The sequence below is a fragment of the Drosophila persimilis genome, unplaced genomic scaffold (assembly GCF_003286085.1).
Source record: "Drosophila persimilis strain 14011-0111.01,24,50 unplaced genomic scaffold, DperRS2 tig00000002-arrow-pilon, whole genome shotgun sequence".
Lineage (NCBI taxonomy): Eukaryota > Metazoa > Arthropoda > Insecta > Diptera > Drosophilidae > Drosophila > Drosophila persimilis.
In genome coordinates, this window is record NW_020825289.1 from 21514147 (window position 1) to 21535767 (window position 21621).

Sequence of the window (21621 nt, forward strand, 5' to 3'; positions counted from 1 at the left end):
AATATAATACAGACAATATTTAGATTCTGCTGTTATATGAACAATAAAATATATAAAATTTATTGCATTGCGAATGTCACCTAAATGCATCTGAAATTTGTTTGCATTTCTAAACATAAAAACACTTGTTTTTAGACTCCTCTTTAAGCTTAACCACTAAGAAAATGTGTTGAAAATAATAATTAGATCTCTACAAAAAATCGTAGAGCTCTCTTAGAAAACCTAATTCTATAGGAACATACATATCCTATTCCTGAGCTTCTTCTCTTTCCCTATCCTTATCCTTCTTCTTCTTCTTTTTCTTCTCCTTCTCTACTGGCTCCACATCAGCCGTTGCCTCCTCCTCCGCCGCGGGGGCCTCTTCTTCGCCCTTGTGCTTCTTCTTCTTCTTCTTTTTGTCAGTTTTGGCAGAAGAATCTTCAGCTCCCGCTCCCTGTGCCGCCTCCTCGGTACTGGAGGTGCTCAGTTTGCGCTGAAAAGTATGTATTTGATAAGTGAAAAAAGTATAACATAGAAGGTAATGTATAATCCCCACCTTGGACGGTTCGTCCGAGCCATTGGAGTGGGTTTCTTTGACGGGTGTCTGTGGGGCCACTGCCGCCGCTGGCTTCTTGGCATTGTAGTCGACAAAGCCGGTGAGCCATTCTTTAGGCGTGTTCTCATTGGGCCTGCCAAACTTGTCCAATTTTCCGGCAGCGATGAGTGCCTTCTTAGCGGAAGCCTTGGGACCCAATCCCCACTTACGCGGATATATGTCGCGCTCCATTATCACACGCTTTATCTTTGCCACAACGCCATGATCACACGACGACATTGTGGCCGTGGTCATCAGAGCAATGGCCAGGCAAATGGCCTCACCCTTGGTTGTGCATATGACAATCTCCTGATCGATCTCAATGCCATCCTCATAGCGCAGGACCCCAGGCAACATGATTTTGGCGCCATAGCACACAGCATTCACCTAAGAGAAGAGCAGCATCAGCATACAGATTTGCAAGTTGTGTCGAAGATGATTTCGAATTCGGTCGGGCTTGGAAGTGTAGTCTGAAATTTCTTTGTCGAGTGCGCAGGAAAGAGCGCTGCCCAACATACACACATCAGCACCTTTACTGTTCCCAATCAAAGTCACAGACGCTTATGGGGGATACGGGCGTCTGCCGGCTTAATATCATGGGGTCATGGGGAATCGAAAGTGTAGAAACACTGTTGAACACTTACCGAACTGTCCTTCATTATGATGCGCTTGTGGTTGACCAGCAGACCCTCCAACGGTTTTATCACACGACGCAGCATCGACTCGTCCTTGTGGTTCTCGTACAGCCACATGGCATCGAGGACGTCATGCATGGTTACCATGCCGTCGCCCTCCGATTGAATGCCCGAACGCACACGACGCAGTTCCAACATTTGACCACCGACGCCCAGGACTAGACCCAGATGGACGCACATGGTACGGATGTAGGAGCCGGCCTCGCAACTAACCCAAAAAACACCTAAACGTGAGTAGGGGGCAGATATTGTGGTGTTGGGACATTGGGAGGGGAGAGAAGATACAGAGATGTTTTAACTAATAACTGTGCATTTGCATGTATGGGCAAATACTGAGATTTTACTGTACTAGCCGAAGCATCCTGCACGTCCCTGCCATACAGATTCATTCAAGCAGCGACGCACAAGCTTCGAATCGAATAAAATTGAATACAAATAAAACGAAAACTTACCCATATTGCGACTCTCATCGTAGTCCAACAGCTTGCTGTCATACACTGTACGCACTCGGAGCTGTCGCTTGACGGCCGAGATAAGCGGGGGACGCTGGAAGAGAGCACCGCGCAGCTTCTCCAAGCCCTGACGCACTTTGGCCACCGATTCAACAGCACCATGGAGCTTAAAAATAGCCACATACTCCTTACCGGCACTCTGTTGAGACTTCACTAGACGCGTGGCGCGGTCGATGCAGACAATCAAGCAACCTGCCGAGCAGAGCACAACACACGTGCGTTGGTATTTGGAGGTTATGTTGAGGCGGCACATGCGTATCGCTTACCTGTAACCTTCGGATCCAAGGTTCCCGAATGTCCAGTCTTCTCTACCTTGAGAATCTTCTTAATCCAGGCCACCACCTCGTGGGAGCTGGGATTGGACGGCTTATCCAGGTTGATGAAGCCCGTCTTCATGTACTCTTTGATGTCGCGGTTGAGGGGCGAGGACCCATGTGCCAGGGGCGTATAGTGGTTGGATCGAATATTTAGCTTGTCGAAGTTCTTCAAAAGCAACGGCCATTGCGATGTGTCCAGCTCGGCTATCTTCGACGAGGGTTTTATTTGAAAATTACCCTGCTTTTGCAGCGTGCCAATATCATCGGCATCCACTGGCTCCTCCTTGACCTTCTTCTTTCGCTTCTCTTTGCGTACATCTGCAACGATTCGCAGCGATGCTTCTTGTAATCCTAGCACTAGGTTTAGTCATCACTTTGCTACTCACCACCATCAGCCATTTTATTTATAAAAATTTTAAAACGCTTGTGCACGCGGTGCCTGGTCGAAGAAAATGGACGATCCAAAAAACACGTGTTGCCGATGAGTGTGGCCGTGACCTTCGAACATATACCGCGATATACGGTCTCATTTTCAAAATATGCCGTACATATACTGACGATGTCAAGTTGTGTTATACATATTCCTCGTTTTTCATATTCCGTGCAATATAACTGACTAAATAGAACATTTAGCCATGCCCACATAATTTTAACCGATTAATGAGTCAATTTTCTATACAATTGGTTAGTTTTTAGTCCTTGCTTTTATTGTATTTTGACTAAAACAAGGTTTAAGCAAAATAGTTCAACAAAAAAACAGTCGCAATGTTGCTGGTATTTAAAGACATGTTGCGTGTAGGCCTTGGTATACCCTATTTTGTTAATTTTATATGAAGATGAAACGTGATTTATAAACCCCTTTTCTCAAATTGATATTCTTTAGACATATTCAAGTACATTATTAGTATCTTGTATATATTTATGTCGATCCTGATACCTACGGATTCTTGGAAGACAAACAATTTCTCAGTTCTATAACATCCATTTCCCCCAGGGTATGCAAAATGTTGCTCAATCCGCGCAATGTTGTGGAACAATGCTGCTCGATTTCACGGCACATGAGTCAGTCTGGCCCATACAAATTAATGTTGCCAGCAACATAAAAAGTAAGAAAACGTAAGTGAGTGAGGAATGTAAGGGACATTGTTGAGCTGAAAAGGACATTGTATCCCGGAAAAATTCCCTCAATTTGAGAAAATTTCCTACCATAATATAGAGAGAAAATACCAAAGAAAAGAGAGCAAGTCCCAATAAAATATACGGTCTCATTCCAAAAAATACCGAAAATGTATCATATTCCTCGTTTTTTATCTTCCGTCGAATATTCCCAGCTATATAGATATTTCAGCCATGCCCACATAAATTTATACGATTGGTGAATCTATTTTCTAATTGACTGGCCTACTCTTAATACTTGCTTTTATTGGATTTCTGTATACCGTTTAAAATGAAATTGACCATTATATACCGATATACAGTCGGTTAAATTTTCACCTAAAAAGATACCGAAAAGTATTAAAAATACCAGAAACATATCGATATAAATATTCAGAAATGTAAGAAAGATGCAATTGTCACAGAGCCACCTGGCGTACATCATTGGCGATACTATCGCATAGGTGCGACTCTGTGGTTGAAGGCGTTGGTTGGTCATCGGGGTTCATCGCGCCACCAAGAAATGAAACGAATGAACATTGTTCATCGTCATTTTGCATGAGAAAAAAATCGTCGAGTTCAATTCGAATTTTTATAATTGTATTACCTTTAATACGAAACTATAAGGGATAGACGCATAAGAATCAACCAGTTTGTGCCATTTTTTAAGCAAATTAAGTGTCGAATTCGTACTGAGTGTTGTAAAAATCATCATAAATTGTAAGTGAGAAAAGTTGAAAGAGCAGTGAAAAAATTCCACAGAGGCACACACACGCACACAGAAGCAGCTAGCGCAAAGGCAGAGACACACACAGACAACAGCAAAGCGAGTGGATGATGAGATGTTTTTGGAATAAAAGCAAAAGCAGCGGGCACGGGACGAGGAGTTTCTTTCATTGGATTGGAGAAGGGAACGGGGCTGACGGGCACGGGCGGGCCCAAGCCCTATGACGCGACCACTTTGGACAAAACGCGAAAGTAATATGCATCAGGAGTATGGAATTCGATTAAAGCCAAACAATTATGAACTGAATCAAAATTTTCAACGCGGACATTGGTCGAAAAGAAAAGAACCCCCACTTTTGGCTATTAGATCGTTGTTCCGTTCAGTCAAGAGCATGACTAAGTGTGTGTGTGAGAGAGACAGGGCGAAAGAGAGCGAGCGAGCGTGTGTGTACTGTAGCGGTGTGTTGGAGTGCTGCTGGTGTGAGTGCCGTGCCGTCTGTGCGCCTGTGTGTGTTTCATTTTTCATTTTGATAATTTTGAACAGCTCGCGCAGTTTTCGCGAATAAATCAAATCAAACAGAACTCGGATTTCGACGAACAGAAGAACGTGCTGCCTAGTATTGCATCCACACTCTCTTCCTTTTGCCATTGCAGAACTTCCAATGACGACGATTCGCAAGAAATTGGTAATTGTCGGCGACGGTGCCTGCGGTAAAACTTGCCTTCTGATTGTCTTTAGCAAAGATCAATTCCCCGAGGTGTATGTACCCACTGTGTTTGAAAACTATGTGGCCGATATCGAAGTTGATGGTAAACAGGTAAGTTTTCTACAAGCCATGCTATACCACACCCTGCCCCCCTTCCCTTTGGCAGTGCCAATCATCTGATCTCGTTTTACGTGAGATTTGTGCATTCAGCAAATTCAAGTGCGCGTATCCTCCTTATTCTCCATTGTACTCACACATCTGTGCTTCTGCATTTGTGTGTATGTGTGCATTGTGTATTTTCTTTATTATTCGTATTTCTCCACCACCCACAACTCCCGCCCCACTTCCCAAATACGTTTCCTTTTGCGGGTCTTTAAAAAAAAACCGCCGTGAGTCAATACTGAGCGACGACCGACGGAACAGGCACACAGACACTCCCGCACACAGGTATACTCACGAGTGTTGGGGATATACTTTTATTTTGGCGATCACAGTCAACGAAAATATAAGTTTCTTCCGGCTCTGCTGATAACTGAGATATACTTTTGCGAATTTTTGACTATTTCTCAAAACTGTGAAATATTCTGTGATGGTTGCTAGGATTCTGAAATACTGTTTAGTTTTGACTCTCAAATATATTTCCCCACTAAGCCAATCATTCACACATAGCCAGACTAAGAGAGAATCACACACACAAACAAAGAGCAGTTGGCAGCACCAACACACACAATAAACAATCATGCAGCTCCCTTCCTTCCGTTTCTTGTTGCTCGTTTTCTTTATTTTGTATTTGACTTATACAAGTCCGTTTGCGCACATACAGTTTTGTGCGTTGCGCCGACCCGATAGCCCCCTCCTCTGTTGCCTACCGCAGCCTACCATACCCTAGCCTCTCTTTATCTCGTTCTCTTGCTGAGAACATTCTCCCTACCTGTGTGTTATGGAGCCAGCGCTCCCGCTCTCTCTCGCTCACTCGCATTTGTAATGAATCTTTTTGCGATTTTTTCTGGGGAGCCATTAAGTCATGATTTTGAGTTTTCGCTGTATTCCATTTCTAATATTTTCATTCGGTTTTCGGAATAAAAACGGAGAGTGTTTGTGCTGCGCAGTATATGTACATATGTATAGCTGGTTTCTGGGGTGTTGGAAGCATGGAAGACCTGTGTTTGGGTAACGTTTACATACCCATTTCGCACACACATTCGCACATATGTACATATGCTGACGCTCGCGTCATTCTACTTTGATGTGATTAATACGTTCGGTATTTCCGCCGCCAAGTTCCTTAGCCCTGCTCTCCCTCGCTCAGTCGCTATCTCCAACTTGAAGTTGTTTCCTCTGCTCTTCCATATTCTCCCCATACGTCCCTCTGTCTGTAAAACCGTCTGATGAGCACCCATCTACACCGACATATGTATCTATTTATCTGCGATCGTCCTCTGTATCACCTACTAATGACATTGTTGCCATTATTTCAGGTGGAGCTGGCCTTGTGGGATACGGCCGGGCAGGAGGACTACGACAGACTACGACCGCTGAGTTATCCGGACACAGATGTAATACTGATGTGTTTCTCAGTGGATTCCCCCGATTCACTAGAAAATATTCCTGAAAAGTGGACCCCAGAGGTGAGTAAATGACGTAGCCTTAAACCGTGACCAACAACTAATCTCTGAAATGCCATTCTCGCAGGTCAAACACTTTTGTCCAAATGTTCCAATCATTTTGGTAGGAAATAAGAAAGATTTGCGAAATGATCCCAACACAATTCGGGTAAGTCTCTCTCATTCCTTTAGAGGGTTATCTAATTAAATTTGTGTACCTCCTGAAGGATCTCGCAAAAATGAAGCAGGAGCCTGTTAAGCCGCAGGAGGGACGCGCCATGGCCGAGAAGATAAATGCCTTTGCCTATTTGGAATGCTCGGCCAAGTCCAAGGAGGGTGTCCGGGAGGTGTTTGAGACGGCAACCAGGGCTGCGTTGCAGGTTAAAAAGAGGAAGAAGACCAGATGCCTTTTGCTCTAAAAGAGCAACTAACAAATGAAAATCTTTAACCATAATACAACAAAAACAGCAACAACAACACACATAAACACCACACCCTCTCTCACCACACACCCACACACACAACACACACCTTTTAAAAAAAGAGAAAAAACGACAGCAACAAACAACAACAACAAAAACAACATCGGCTGGAGGATGGATCATCAGGAGAACGCCAGAAACTAACGCAGCAAATCGTAGTGAACCCGGGGCAGAGTGTGTCCCATGCGGATTTGATTTTATATACAGTTTAGTGTAGTTATAAACCGAAGTAAAACCACAGTAATAACGATGGCATTATTAATTGTATATCCCAAGGGCAGCAGACCGACCAATCCAGTCGAGCAGCTACAATCCAGAAATATATATCGATATATGTATACATATTCAAGTTGCATCCGTTTCTGTTCACCCCCTATCCTGCGCTGTTCTTTGATGCTTTTTGTGACCTTGTTGCCTTGAGTGCAGACCCGCCTGCTTGTGCGAGGGTGTGGCAAGTTGAATCAGTTGAAAATGTCCAGTCAGACGCGATAATATGATCTATTATGTTCCCTTTTCACAAAAACTACTTTATCAAGTGACACAGAAACCGCCAATAAACGATGAAAGCGTAACTACACTACAAGCAAACACACACAGAAAAGATACAAGATACTTTCAACACAAAAGATTAATGTTTATTATTTGACTAAAACGTAAGCCACAAATGAGATGCATTCAGTTTTCGGGAGTGGGTTGAGTCCCAGGAATATGGAATCAGAGCGAAAAGTTTTTAATATTTGTATTTTGCATTAAAACAAATTGAAAAAAATATAAACAAAAAAAACGATGCAACAAGCTACCAAACTAAATGTATGAGGAGGATTTTATAATTTTATAAAATGCCAGTACCACATATATATATATATATATATATATATTAATATATATACATACATCTAAATATATAGTGCATATATGTGTGTATGTCTCTTTTTGTATTTTGTACCGTCAATCGTGTAATTTCTCACACAGAAAATGTTTAAACAAAAGAACACTCAAGGGAAAAGTGCCGTTTTCTACAGCAACAACAGAAAAAAGCAACCGCAAAGGAATAAATCTGAATATTTTCTATATAAGTGTAACTACGCTACTATTTTCTACAGTTACTATTACACAATTTACTAAATTTATAAATAAAGAAAACAAAAATAAATACAAAGAAACAAAAAAAAACTAAGATCGAAAACCAGAGTCGAAAGTAAATTTGTAAATTTGTGCATTCAAAGTTTTGCTTCCTATACAATAAAAAAACACATTTACCAGATTACCAAAATTAGATTTATATAAATTCCATATATGAACATTTAAAACGAAATGAAAACTAAAACCAAACAAGCATATTATTTATACATTTTTTTCAAATTGACCAGAGATTACGAAAATCGAATCCGACGTTTGGTGTCTTTTGTTGTTAATTTAAAGAGCAAAAATATGAAAAAAAAATTATGTGAAACGTGTCAGAGGAAAGAGAAAATGAGGATTATTTAAATAATAAAGAATTTTTCGAGAGTCTATTGTGCATTTTGCATAATATTCCTTACAACAAATTAGAAAAATAATGAAAATCATCAAAAAAAATTTGAAGAAAACAAAATGGAAATGAATAATTAAAGGTAAAAATATTTTACTAATATACATACATATATTACATATATAAAAAATAAATAAAAAATGAAAAACGATACAAAAATCAAATCATATTTTGAGTTTTATTGAAGATCGCTCAGGTGGTACGTATAGACGGCCTCCAGCTAAACTTGCAATTATGGATTAAATGAGAATGTTCGAATTGTCCACAACTCTTTTGGTTGGGAATGTAGATTTCGTGAAGTTCTAGTGAAAGTCGTACTTTTAACGGGGGGTTCCAAAAATCTTTATTTCTTTTTGTTCATATTTTGTTTTTCCATTGTGCATTAGTATACCATTTTTGTTTACATTTTAAATGTATATAACATTATGAATAAAAATGGGGTTTTGGTTTCTCATTTGTTTGGGCACCTGGAACATGTCGGCCGTTTTCGAAACGACCAGAGCTACGACAGAACGATGGTGTTACATACACACTCGTGTGTAGGTATAGTTTCTAGGATGTTGAGGGAAAGCGTTCAAGGCTGGCTTTTTCTTTAGATTAACCCGCATTCCATGACGCGCTTATCGCTTGTGAAGTTGGCTATTGTTGTGTTTTGTTTTTTTTTTTTTGTTGTTGGCGGGTTTACACAAATTAGTCATCGAATCGTTTCATGAGGGGATTTGTAATAACAATATATATGTAGTTATGGAGTAGTTCCAACGTTCAACTGCTTAAGTGGGTTTCATAACAAATTTTGGAGTAATTAAAGCCGTTTAAAACTGTTGTTTGTGTAGTGTAGTGTTTTCTGTAGTAGTGATGATAGTTAATAATATTAACATGTATGAGAGGAACTCATGGTGAACGCTTAGAGAACGTGATGTGTTGCGTGGTGGAGTTGTTTTGTGTGTAAAAAGTAATTAACAAATGTGTTAAACTAATAATAAATAAACTTAGAAGTAAACACGTGTCCTTAACAATAAACATATAAGCAATAAACATTTCTCAAACTTAAACAACAAATGCAATCGGCTGTCTTGGGCTTAAATTACATACATACATTATCTCTCTGTATATTTAGGTGTATATCATATATGTATATATATATATATATATATCATTATCAATTTGGATTGGATTTGGATTTGAACAAAGCTCCAGGTCAAACACACATTCTGAAATGTTCCCGCGTTTTACATTCTTATATCGTAGATCGATCGATTTTTATATATATATATATATCTGTATATATGAATTAGTATACATTAAATTCAACATTTATTCGATTAGTTAAATGTGTGCTTGTGTGTGTCGCGTGTCCTGCTGGGGTAATACATGCATTACATAAGTTCAAAAATCCACCATCAATACTTTCTCTGCCAATATCCATTCACTTCCCTGACAGTAACGCTTGGCATTCACACTCACTTGTGTTGTGCTTTGTGTGTCCTTTGCTAGGATTCAGATCTCTCAGGTGTGTCACGATTTGTTATAAGATTATTGATTTTGGTTTTGGTTTCGCGTTGCTCTGCTTCGGCCGATCTCAGCCTCAGATTGAAGCTCATTGCTTCAGCTTGAATTTAAATGCATGTCTACTTTTTGCTGCTTTTGCCAATTGCCAGCCAATCTGTCACGCCTGCTTCTATTCTACCTCACCTCGCCTTAGGAATCAACGTTATTTATTTTATTTTGACTACATAAAACATATGTACGTGCATTGTTAATATGTATCATTTTGGATCGGTGCTTAAACATATTGATATATTCTATCGTCTACCTCCGCTCGCTGCGCCTATCTTTGCTTGTCTGGCCAACAACAAATACGTTAAATAGTTTGTAACAAATAATAAATAAACGACTGACCGACCGACCCTCTTCCTCTCCACGGTGGCCATAACAATAATTATTTAGTTTCTTCTATCTCTCGATTGGTAAATTCTTGTGGTTTTGCCTCTGCCTTTGGAAACTTCGATCAATTACAAATAATCGTAGATATATATAGGATCTGCGGATTGGTTGTGCTGTATACAATCCGTGTATATAGCGACACATAGAAAGAAAAAGTTACTCGCATTGGTTAATATTGCACTGATTTAAAGAAATTGTTAACGCGCGCACTCTTCTGGCTCCACCTCCAGCTAAAGCTCCTACCCAGCTTTATCCCCCAGTCTAGTTCAAGTTGCGTCGACGACGGAATACCAAGGCGAATATGGAGCGTATGCGCCACCAGCGGCTGCGGTGGCGCGTGTGGATTTTCTCCGAGCTGCTGTCGGTGCCCTTCTGCTGCTCCTTGCGACGGATCTCTCGGACGAGCGTGTAGAACGCCTCGTCGATGTAGTGGCGTAGTGCCGCGGACGTCTCAAAGAACGGACAGCCAAACTGATTCGCCAGATTTTTGCCCTCCTCGGTGGTGACGCGACGCTGAGATTCCAGATCCACCTTGTTGGCAATCAGCACCAGCGGTATCTCTTCGGACAAACGCACCCGGGTAATCAGTTTTCGGTACTCCGATGCCTCCTGGAAGCTGTGGCGGTCGGTGACTGAGTAGCAGATGATGAAACCTTCCCCACAGCGCATGTATTGGTCCCGCATGGCCGTGAACTCGACCTGGCCGGCAGTATCGAGTATATCGAGCAGGGCGGCCTCGTTGTCGATGACCGCCTGTTGCTGGTACGAGTCCTCTGCGGCAACGAGTCGGCAACATTTAAGGATTAGTCAAACGATTTCAAATCTATCGGGATGCTGCAGCACACTCACCAATGGTCGGGTCGTGGTAGTCCAAGAAGCTGTGGCTCACGAACTGCAGGGTAACAGCTGATGTTCGAGTGCGCAGGGTTCACCCGAACGCCCGAACGAAAGCGCCGAGACAGACGGATTGGGGGTGGTCGGGGCGATGGTGCGTGTGGCGTGTGGAGGGTGGGCAGTGATGGGGGACGGACAAAACAAAGCGTAAAAGAAATTGAGATAATTTATTGATTTTTCGCAACCACAATCAAAATGCGCAGTGATAACTTTGCAGAGCCTGGTAGCCAACATACCCGACTTTCCGACACCGCCATCCCCAAGGATGACTATCTTGTACACCCGGAGGCCACCTCGCATGTTCTGGGGCGGTGCTGGGGCTTGTTTTACGCTGCCATTGTCCATGCGATCGTTGGCTGCTATGTGCATGGAGTCCGTGTCGCCCCCACTGGTGCAGGACTTTAGTTTGCTCGACCTTTTCAAAGCTGAACAGCCAATGGACATGTCGCCGGCCATTACTTTTACTCCCTACCCCTGGGGGCCCTTGATCTTATACGTTTTTCAACAACACGACCCGCCACAACCCAGTTAGAACTCACTAAAACCAATTTCTGTATTTATTTTCTTGTTTTTTTTTTGGGGCTCGGGTTCAGTGTGATTTATCCATAAAATATACCGTCAGTCCTAAGAAATATACCGAAATATACCCAAATTGCCGATGAAAAATTCGAGCTAACCCATTCAACCCCCCTCTGTTTAAACCGGTGAGCAACTGCGGTTAGTTGTGTATGCAGTCACATATCTTTATTTGTTGAACACAGTGGAATAATAATAATATTTATGGGCAAATCAATGAATATTACACTTGCTTGGTGTTTGCTACTGGGGTTTCCTAAGCCGGTAGCCTGGCCGTGTTTGAATAATTGTTTACCGCCTCGAACACAGAGCTGCCACCCAGTTCGACTGTGCTCGGGACTTGAAGGACCAAAACAATAACTTCGCTCAAATGTACTGTTTAACAATCAAGTTTAATTTACATTGCAATTCACTATTGCAATATATATTTTCCCATCCACAGGACGTCTGGCAACGTCGAAACGCAACGGCGCACATTTTATAAATAATTTCCAACGACGACGAGCTGCTCGCATTTCGTTACGTACAGCGATCGTGTTCGGGAACGCTGCCAGCCCGGTCTTTGTGGCCGCCGACGACACCTATACACATCTGGACACAAAACAACATACACTTCCCCCCATCATATTGGCATAAATTTAGTGTCAGGCCAGGAAAATGTCGGGGGATGTGCAGCCGCGAAAGCGCAAGGATAAGCGGAGAAAACGCGGTAAGTTCTCCATCACCCCTCTCCCTGTCATCAGTGATGAACGGTGACATGCAGTGACCGTTAGATTGTCTAAAATACCCTGCGGCCGCCGCTAAGAGCGTAGCAAGCAGTTCATTTCTTTTATTAGCAAAATAATATTGTCGAGTGCCTTTAAAAATAACTTTGCCCTATTATATAAAATTATACATCTCGCCAGTTTCTGTCGCTATGCGTGTGCCGATCCACTATAGAAAAATATGTATGTATATGTATTGGACATATGCGGGGGTCTATGTGTGGTTTTTATGACTCGTAGAAAGGAAAAGGGCATTGAACATTTCGGGTTGGTTAGCTTAGATTTTAATTTGAAATTATTTGTGGAGACTGCTCTGTCTTTTATCTTGTATCTTTCACTCTGTCCGAGCTATCCCGGGTCTTATCTCACGGCTTATCTATAAAGACTAACAACTGGGGGAGGCTAAGAAATCACCTCGACCATAATTCATGATTCCAACGCTGTTAATGCGCTGCACAAAGACACGGAACGACACTTCCCGTTTCGTCTGTGGCCATTACACCCACAGAAGATTCTCTTTTTGGACAGGCAGTGCAACAAAAACACCGAAATTATATGTAAAGCAATTTAATTTTATTTGGCCATCTGCCCAAGAGCATGACTGGCGGGTTCTTTGTTTATTATTGCACATATTTAGGCATAAACAAATCCCTCTCTTATCGCATTGTAATACCGGTGTCACACAAATGGGGGAAATTCTGCGGGTACAGTAATCCAGGAGGGAAGCTGTTTTCGGGGTAGTACATTCTAAATGGCTTTGGCATTCATTGTAACTAACTTTTTGTGTTTAGATGATCGAAAATCTGACGGCGATGTGACTGTTCTGCGTCAGTCCAGCTTCCAAGGTAGCCAAAGCCCCTCCGTCCCATATCCCATATCCACATCCGTCGTCTTACCCTCTCCAACCCCCTAAATGGTTTTCTGTTACTAAATCAACCGCTTGTCTATCCCCACGCTGTCTGAAGGTGCATTTAATTAAACAATTTGTAATCACATGTGTTTATTATTCACTACCATGCAATCGCACACACGAACTCACAGATGACGACGAGTCTTCCCATGGCGTCCACATTACGAAGATGGGAAATGATGATGTACACTTGCACGTGCATCACGAGCACGACACCGGTGGCAATTGGTGTGCCAAGATCATATTCTTCTCTCTGATGGCAGTTCTCTTGGGCCTCGTAGGCCTAATCATCTTGGAGAATCGTGGCCTTGAAGATAGTAAGTCCAGAAACCACTAAATGATACTTGTTTGGATAATGAAAATATATTTTAGTGGACACTCCGTTATCTGAGTCGCGCTTCTCAAACTATTTTAATGGTTTGGTCGACGAGCATCGAGGGGAGCATGATGTCCATGACGTACACAAACCTTCTGGAGAGGCTTTGGATGAGCATGATGATCATGACGATCAGGATGAAGAAGGTAGGCCGAACACACTAATGCATAACTCTCTTTTTAAAGCTTTTCCTCTTTTAGAAGAACCCCTTTCGGAGGAAATAGAAGAGGATGATGATCATGATCATGACGATCACGAAGAAGAAGGTAGGCCAAGCATTACATAATGCATAAATATATTTTTAAAGCTGTTTCTCTGTTAGAAGAACCTATTTCGGAGGAAATAGAAGAAGAAGACACAGAGCAAGAGCAAGAAGAAGATGAAGAAGAGGTGGAGCAGGAGGAGCAGGAGCAGGAGCAGGAAGAAGACGACGACGAGGAGGATAACAATGCTGGCGAAAACATCACCGCCGAAGATCCAGAAGATGACGCTGAAGACGAAGACAATGTTGAAGAGGCCACTGTTGAAGCTACCACAGAGGCCACCGCAGAAGCCACCACTGAGTACGATGTAGAGGAACCCGAAGAAGACGAACCCGAGGACGATGCCGAAGATGAAGTGGCAGAATCGCAGGAGCCAGCTTCTTCTACAGCCAAATTGGATGAGGTAAAGTCTAAGTTTTGTTTAAATATTGAACAGTTAGATAACTATCTGTCAACCATCTTGCAGGAAGATGAGGAGGACAACGATGAGGCTGACGAGGAGGAGATCGAAGAGCCTGTTCAATCGAAAGCACAAAGGGTCCCTGCCACAACTAAATATGTCAAAGTTGATAAATATGATGAGGTGAAAGAAAGCAATTTCTTGGAAAATATGTTTAATATTCGATACACGATCTGCAGGACAAATACGATGATGACGACTTTGAGTCCCTCGATGAGGAACCCGAAGATCTGGTGCGGCGAGTGAGAAGACCCGACCTTGACGAAAGCGAGGAGCAGAAACAAGACGATGATGAGGAAGAACCGAAAGAGGGCTCTTCCTGGTTAGCATCGCGTAAGTTGAGTCCCTTTCTGAGGCGATACCCAGTGGAACAGTGAACGGATGTCCCTAAGGCCCTAGAACGTTAAGAACTGACAGACCATCTCTTGCTCCACCTTATTACAAACACGCACACACAAACCACAGAAAAAATATTGTACAAGAAAGTGCAAAACAAATCTTGTTTGTTCTCTGATACTAAAACCTGAATCATTTTACAGTTGCCGTTAAATTTGGCGTTGGCGTTGCACTTGCCTTAGTTTCACGTCTTGTATTGATCAGGAAAAGTCCGAATACAAGTGAGTCTTCAATGCTTGACCTACTCCTCCATTGCTCTCTGCTCTGTGATCTGTGATCTCTGCCAAAGCACGCCAAAATCAATGTTACTGCATCTCTCAATCTGGCTGTCTGCTTGAGGACTGTGTGTTCGGACAGTTTGTAACCAAAGCGACGCTTTCCTTTCTAATCCACCAAAAGCCATTGGCAACAACACTCTCAATGTCTCCAATTCGATTTGTGACGTATTAACAGAACTAAAACAAAGTCTCGGCTCTCGGTTTCTCTCTTTTCGGTTTTCAAAATATACAAATTTCTTCTATTTTAAACGAAATACGTTGAGAAATCGGTGCCAGAGCTAACCTTTTGCACTTTCTTTATTATTTATGATTATGATTTTTTTTAATTTTGTAATTTTGTAAATTTATTGTAGTTACAGCTTTGTTTAACTATTTCCACCAATGTATGTATGTATGGAAATTGCTGTATGGCTTTGTTGTTGCCCGTCTAGTAATAGTTTAATCCGCATTATGTTGACCAAAAATATATCCCGTGATGAATGTGTAGCCGAAGACGAGCCGCCCCCACCGGAGGCGATCATGAGGCGCCGCCTGACGATTGCCACGGACGAGGATCAGATACCAGACGATCTGGAGGAGATTCCGCTGCTGGACGATGGTTGGAGAGCTCATTTATATCCCAATTCAGAACTTCGGATTATCGAAGATGCTTCGAAATCATTTCTAGCTGCAGCTGGAAGTGATCTTGAAGTCTTTAGTTAGGATCCAAAATGTAACCATTAATATTAATTTGTATAATATCACATTCCATCACAAAAACAAGAATATTCCGAGGAGGAAATCGAAATCGAGGAAGAAATCGAAGTGGAGATCAGCGACATCGAAGAAGAGGATGCCGGTGATGGTGATGTGGCATTGTCGGCCAGCTATGTGCCCGAGACCTTTGAGCAGATGAGCTCTATGTACAAGTCATCGCCAGAACCATCAGATGAAAGGAAGAACAAGGAGCCAGAGGAGACAAACGAACCAATAAAGCCTTCGGGCTTCAGTGATCTTTATGTGGAATACGAGGACGGGGCTATTGAGGATTACGAACACGATGGAGAGACAGACGAGGAGGACGAGATATCCGATGAGGAAGAGGACGAGATATCCGACGTGGATGATGCCGATCTAATGAGCAGACTGGAGGCCAAGTACGGCCGTCTGCCGGTTAAGGAGTACGAAAGCGATCCGGACTCCGACGATCCAACCTGGACACGTAATTACTAAATGTACAATTCACACAGTATCGCCTCCGTCTCTCGATGTCCTCCACTGCATTGACTTATCCGACATACTCTCGTATTGTTTAAGACTCTAAAATAATCTCAGTCATGGCCATAAGCTACACTCTACTTTAAGACACACCATCTGATCCATAACCGATCGTAAGTGAAGAACTTCTCCTACTCCTACTATCAATAGAAACGCCTCACTAACACTTCATATGTATAAGGTGGAGCTCTGTCTAGGCCCTAACCGTTCAAAGAACTTTTCATTGCACTGTATAAACATCAAATGCAATCAATCTTTAACCCAACCAGAAATCAAACCCAAGGATCCTACCACAGATGCTCCGGCTTCGGTTCCGGTTCCGGCCGCAGATGATTCGTTTCAACAGGAGCTGCGTCAGGCCAATGCCGAAATGATCCGGGAGGTAGGTCACAGATTTAAAGACTTCGTGCCAAGGAATAACCAAGGAATCTCTCGATATATCTCTAGCTCAACAATCATTAAATCACACAAAACCAAACTCATTTCATAGCTTTAGTTTCATGTTTGCATTGCTAGTCACTAGTTCTATTAACTGTTTAGCTTTATAAGATCCAAAACGTAAGATTTGGCTTGTTGGAAACCCTCTTGTCAAAGCTTTTCAATTGGGCGCAACCAAAGGCGGCCTCCTCCAGCCAGACACACCCACTGGAGGGGTCCTCCTCGATGGGATGTCCCCCTGAAGTCCTCTGAAAATTGTGTTTCCTCTTCTAATGAGCTTCATTATTTTTGTACTAATTGCATGTTCTGTGAACCCTATCTAACCCGTCTTTGTGTGCGTTTTGGCTGACGAACCGCGAACTAATACCCGCCCAAAGAACTATGCCCAAGCCCTGCGCTCGTTTAACACGCTCATACAATACTATGCCGACGAGCCCTTGGCCCATCTGGCCCGTGCCCACTTTTTGGAGCGCCTGGCAGAGAGGGAGCGCAGCAACCAGCGACTGTTGGAGGCCATTGATTCCTACAAACGATATCTGGCCTTTGGCGAGCTGGTGGCCAGCGATGGAGAGTTTCTTTCTGCTGGAGAACGCTGCATCGAGCATTTGCGATTCATGGGTGAGTTTTGGAGATGCTGTTCTTCTTGGAAAATCTTTTCATGATGTCTCTGCTCCAGGTTATCATCACCAAACAGTGGCCATTCACGAGCTGCTCATCGAGCGTTTGCCTGCTGATCCGCGACTGCGCAATCAACTCTCTTTCACCCACCTAACGGCCAATAAGTAGGTGAGCTAAGGTTCAAGCCCAAATCCTATTGCGGCTCTAATCTCACAAGATTGCTTGCAGCATGCGCCAGGTGAAGTTTGTGGCAGCTGAAACCTTGAAGCTCTGGCCAGCAGATCCAGTGGCACAGCTCCACTTCGGCCTGGCCCTCAAGCAGCTCCATGGAGACTACGTTCAGGCGCTGTCCTACTTGCAGAATGCCATAGAGTCAAAGGCAGATGGCACACAGGAGGCTTACTTCTACCTCGCCCTGGGAGAAACGCTCCAACGTTTGTCCAGACAGCCAGAGGCTGTGGAAGTGCACAGACAGGGCGTGGCTAGGGGATTCTTCGTCAGCGTCTATCAGAGATCGCTGTACAATGAGCCCAAGCTGAGAGCTCAACCCTTTTGGCAACCCTCGGAGACGGGCTACAACTCGCAGTTAAGGAAACTACAGCACAACTGGATATCCATCCGTGAGGAGGCCTTGGCCCTCCTCAGCCATCGCGGCTACTTCGAAGATGAAACGGAGAATCTGCGCCACATGGGCATCTGGCAGCAGTTCGAGCTCTTCGCGAAGGGGCAGCTTATTAGGAAGAACTGCCAACGGGCTCCCATCACCTGTAGTCTGCTGAAAGAGTTCCCCGAATCCAGCGGCTGTCGACGGGGACAGGTGAAGTTCAGTGTGATGCAGGCAGAGACGCATGTGTGGCCGCATTGTGGTCCCACCAATTGCCGCTTGAGAGCGCATCTCACGCTGGTGGCTCCAGAGCCAGAGCGAACCTCACTTCGAGTGGCAGAGCAGGAAAGGTTAGTGGAAATGGAAGTTTTTCACCATCAAAATCTCATTTGATTTTACCTTTTAGAACCTGGCGCGAAGGCGAACTAATCATCTTTGATGACAGCTTCGAGCACGAGGTCTGGCACAATGGCACTCGCCCTCGGCTGGTCCTCATCCTGGACATGTGGCATCCAGATCTAACTGTCTCACAGCGTCGCAGTCTGACAGCTATCTGAGATCAATATCGAGCGTCTTATTAGATTTACAAATGGTTACGGTTCCTAGGCTTCCCGTATAGACAATTTCCGCCCCTTTTGTTCATTGTTAGTTGAATTCATTCACTAGTTATAGAGTCATTACACTCAAGTACTAAAGTAATTGTACCTCTTAATTGTTAAGCTCAGTTGAATGCGTGTTTAGGCCATAGGAAAATGCACTCTTGATACATATGTATTTTACATACGATCTGCTTTGGTGGGCAGCGACTGTTTGCCTTTTGTACTTTAAATACAGAATCAATACAATGTTTTTTAAGATTTGAAAATAGCAGGAATTATTTTTTGGGAAGCTTGGCGATATGAGATTGAGATTATTGTACACTAGTGTGTTCGGTTAAGTTTTTCTATAAAAGGGAGCCGCACTGGCTGCCCGTACATGAAACCAAAATGCGCCTGCTCTGGTCTGGAGCTCTACTGACTCTAGCTTTCTGCTGGCTTTCGGTTACCGGCGATTCTTTAGATGTGTGTCTGAAGGATCTGGGCTGCCTCAGGGGCACACATATGCGAGGATATCAGGGCGAGGAGTTCGAGGCCTTCATGGGAATACCATTCGCCCAGCCTCCTGTGGATTCCCTCCGACTCAGGGTAAGTTCAGGACAGTTCTTTTATAATTTTAACATAATAATGTATACCAATCTAGAACCCAGTTCCTGCCATTCCCTGGGAGGGCATCTTTGATGCAGGAACAGCCAAGGACAGTTGCCTGCAGAGGAACTACTTTGTCGAGAAATGGCCAGTTTCGGGCGTAGAAGATTGCCTTTATCTGAATGTCTACAGGCCAAAAGTTACGGTTGATGTGCAACGGAAAGGCAGATTTGAACTAACTTTCATTCCTTTCATAGAGACGCGATAGAAATCCCTTGCCCGTCATGGTCTATATCCATTCTGGGGCTTACCTCAGCGGTTCTGCCCATCCGGCTGCCAGTGGTCCCGAATATTTGATGGATACGGAGCAGGTGATCATGGTCAGCGTACCTTATCGCTTGGGCCCATTAGGTGAGCTCTGAGGAAGGAATTGTCAACAGTTTCTTGAAGAGAGGATCTCTTGAAGGATTCCTAAGCACTGGCGATACAAATATGCCGGGAAATTTCGCTTTAAAGGATCAGCGCCTGGCCTTGAAGTGGGTGCAGCAGCACATCGCCGACTTTGAAGGTGATCCCCAGCTGGTGACGATCTTTGGCCACAGTGCGGGAGGGATGTCGGCCCAATATCACATGCTCAGCCCCAGCTCAAAGGGTGGGCTTCACTGTACCATCATTTGACTCTCGCTTAACTCTTTTCTTCTCTCTAGGACTCTTTCAACGGGCCATGTCCTTGGATGGCACCATTCTATCACCATTATTGAAGATAAACAGGGATCCTCTGGCCCAGGCGATGCAAATTGCTGTTGTGACAGGCATCGAAAATGTGGACAGCTTGAGCACCAAGGACCTGGCCCAAGCTCTGCGAGAGCTGGATTCAATAAAACTGCTCACCGCGGTAGATTCCCTAAAAGTCTGGGAAAACTTTCCCTTCATCAGCAATACACCAGTCGTCGAGCCGGTTGGATGTCCGGAAGCCTTCTTCACCGAGGATCCGGTGCAGGCTCACCTTGAGGGACGCATCAATCAGGTACCCTGGCTGCTGGGCATCAATTCGAGGTCCGGAGAGGGTTCTCTTGCCCTTCTGCACGTCTTCGACAATCAAAACCTGCGGACGGAGCTCAACGAGCGCTTCTTGGAACATTTTTCACAAATTTTGCATTTGCCTGACGGCACATCGCCTCAGGTTGTGCGGGAAATCTTAGACGCCTATGGATTCGAGGGAGAGACCATTAGCAACGATACACTAGTGCCGCTGGCCGAGATCTCGGGCGACTTTGGGTTTTACTATCCGCTCTACGAGTCGGCCTCCACGTATGCGAGCTACGCCAATCCCCAGGAGAATCCGCTTTCCTTATTTGTTTTCGAGTACCGTGGTCTGCGCACCCTCTCGCCCCTGTTTAGTGGTTCATCGGTGGAGTATGGGGTGGGTGCAGCCCACATGGACGATGCCCTGCACGCCATACGAATTTCAGCCATTGTCGAGGACTATCCCAAGGATTCGGAGGATGCTGAGGTCATTAAACGAATGACATCATTGATGGTGGACTTTGCCAAAACCGGGTGAGGTTTTGTTCCATCTTTCTATGAAAGAATATCTATATGTATTTCTGATATGTATGTTGTGCCCTGACTTAGGATCTTCCACAGTGGCACATCCTGCAAAGCTTCGGATTTCACGGATCATGAGATGTGCAGCTATGTCCATTTTGGTGGCACCATTGGCAACTACAAGGAAGACATACTGAAGGACGTCCAGCTGCCAGCCTATCCAATATGGAAAAGGTTGTTTTTCTGAGAATCCATTTCGAGATCCGACTGTATTCTATACTGTATACTATAAATACGAATGTCTCTGAATATCTGGAACTGGAACGAGAATTTTGTAATTAAAGAGAAGTGAAGAGAAGTGAGAAGAAGAAATTAACTGTAACTCAATATCAGTGGTTACTGTAAATGGAGCTGAATGTCACAGTGCACATAATAGGCCAACTTTCCCGATGGAGAGGAGCTCGCAAAGCAAGGGTACGGTCTTCTCTCCTTTTCGCACGTGTGTCTCCCTGACATCGGTTGTGCAAGTATTGTTTTTGGATTTTCGGGACTGAGGCACGGTCTTGAGTCTTGCATCAATTTGGCGCGTCATGCACATGCAATGTATGTTGTTTTTGAAACTGTTGGGCAATCCTCTTTTGCAGCATTAGCTTGCGTGTGTCGAGTCGCGCAAATGTGTGTAAATAGGTCTATAAAAGGTTATAGTGGGTTTTCCAAAACGACAATTACCGCCTCCTATTTTTTATTGCTCATTCACTAGTTATATGGTCATTATTATCGAGTAATTTTATCTCTTAATTGCTGAGCT

At 43.7% G+C, this 21621-nt stretch overlaps 6 protein-coding genes and 1 non-coding gene across 15 annotated transcripts; 3 read left to right on the forward strand and 4 right to left on the reverse strand.

Annotated features, from left to right (window-relative positions):
* Positions 1-419: 419 nt before the first annotated feature.
* On the reverse strand, positions 420-1407 carry LOC113565094 (H/ACA ribonucleoprotein complex subunit 4-like). The gene is made up of 3 exons (XM_026985655.1): positions 1219-1407; positions 536-961; positions 420-452 (listed from the first exon to the last, which is right to left on the reverse strand). Exons 1-3 carry the CDS (start codon positions 1405-1407, stop codon positions 420-422), a joined length of 648 nt encoding a protein of 215 aa, XP_026841456.1.
* Positions 1039-1177, reverse strand: LOC6601339. The gene has a single exon (XR_048167.1). It is a non-coding gene; the product is annotated as a small nucleolar RNA snoR639/H1 (small nucleolar RNA).
* Positions 1363-2512, reverse strand: LOC6601338 (H/ACA ribonucleoprotein complex subunit 4). Its single transcript, XM_026986420.1, has 4 exons — positions 2485-2512; positions 2048-2416; positions 1722-1973; positions 1363-1477 (listed from the first exon to the last, which is right to left on the reverse strand). The coding sequence occupies exons 1-4, from the start codon at positions 2495-2497 to the stop codon at positions 1428-1430; spliced, it is 684 nt and encodes a 227-aa protein (XP_026842221.1). The 5' UTR covers positions 2498-2512; the 3' UTR covers positions 1363-1427.
* Positions 2513-3900: 1388 nt separating this feature from the next.
* LOC6601340 (ras-like GTP-binding protein Rho1) lies at positions 3901-6794 on the forward strand. Of its 2 annotated transcripts, XM_026986143.1 has the most exons (5): positions 3901-3973; positions 4634-4797; positions 6165-6314; positions 6379-6459; positions 6518-6794. In XM_026986143.1, exons 2-5 carry the CDS (start codon positions 4642-4644, stop codon positions 6707-6709), a joined length of 579 nt encoding a protein of 192 aa, XP_026841944.1. In that variant the 5' UTR covers positions 3901-3973; positions 4634-4641; the 3' UTR covers positions 6710-6794. The 2 variants fall into 2 exon arrangements, with proteins under 2 accessions (XP_026841944.1, XP_002026384.1); XM_002026348.2 differs by lacking the exon at positions 3901-3973 and having other exon boundaries at positions 4614-4797.
* Positions 6795-9122: 2328 nt separating this feature from the next.
* On the reverse strand, positions 9123-11705 carry LOC6601341 (GTP-binding protein Rit2). Its single transcript, XM_002026349.2, has 3 exons — positions 11378-11705; positions 11097-11153; positions 9123-11020 (listed from the first exon to the last, which is right to left on the reverse strand). The coding sequence occupies exons 1-3, from the start codon at positions 11595-11597 to the stop codon at positions 10509-10511; spliced, it is 789 nt and encodes a 262-aa protein (XP_002026385.1). The 5' UTR covers positions 11598-11705; the 3' UTR covers positions 9123-10508.
* Positions 11706-12238: 533 nt separating this feature from the next.
* On the forward strand, positions 12239-18946 carry LOC6601342 (aspartyl/asparaginyl beta-hydroxylase). 8 transcript variants are annotated; one of them, XM_026985515.1, is made up of 16 exons: positions 12240-12426; positions 13273-13326; positions 13523-13708; positions 13764-13913; positions 13968-14033; positions 14090-14433; positions 14497-14613; positions 14670-14823; positions 15030-15107; positions 15652-15762; positions 15928-16365; positions 16691-16803; positions 17237-17477; positions 17536-17641; positions 17706-18431; positions 18488-18946. In XM_026985515.1, the coding sequence occupies exons 1-16, from the start codon at positions 12375-12377 to the stop codon at positions 18636-18638; spliced, it is 3087 nt and encodes a 1028-aa protein (XP_026841316.1). In that variant the 5' UTR covers positions 12240-12374; the 3' UTR covers positions 18639-18946. The 8 variants fall into 8 exon arrangements, with proteins under 8 accessions (XP_026841321.1, XP_026841322.1, XP_026841316.1 ...); XM_026985516.1 differs by having other exon boundaries at positions 14093-14433; XM_026985517.1 differs by having other exon boundaries at positions 13971-14033.
* Positions 18947-19126: 180 nt separating this feature from the next.
* Positions 19127-21131, forward strand: LOC6601343 (esterase-6). Its single transcript, XM_026985959.1, has 6 exons — positions 19127-19265; positions 19321-19464; positions 19523-19676; positions 19732-19917; positions 19973-20825; positions 20913-21131. The coding sequence occupies exons 1-6, from the start codon at positions 19182-19184 to the stop codon at positions 21058-21060; spliced, it is 1569 nt and encodes a 522-aa protein (XP_026841760.1). The 5' UTR covers positions 19127-19181; the 3' UTR covers positions 21061-21131.
* Positions 21132-21621: the final 490 nt, after the last annotated feature.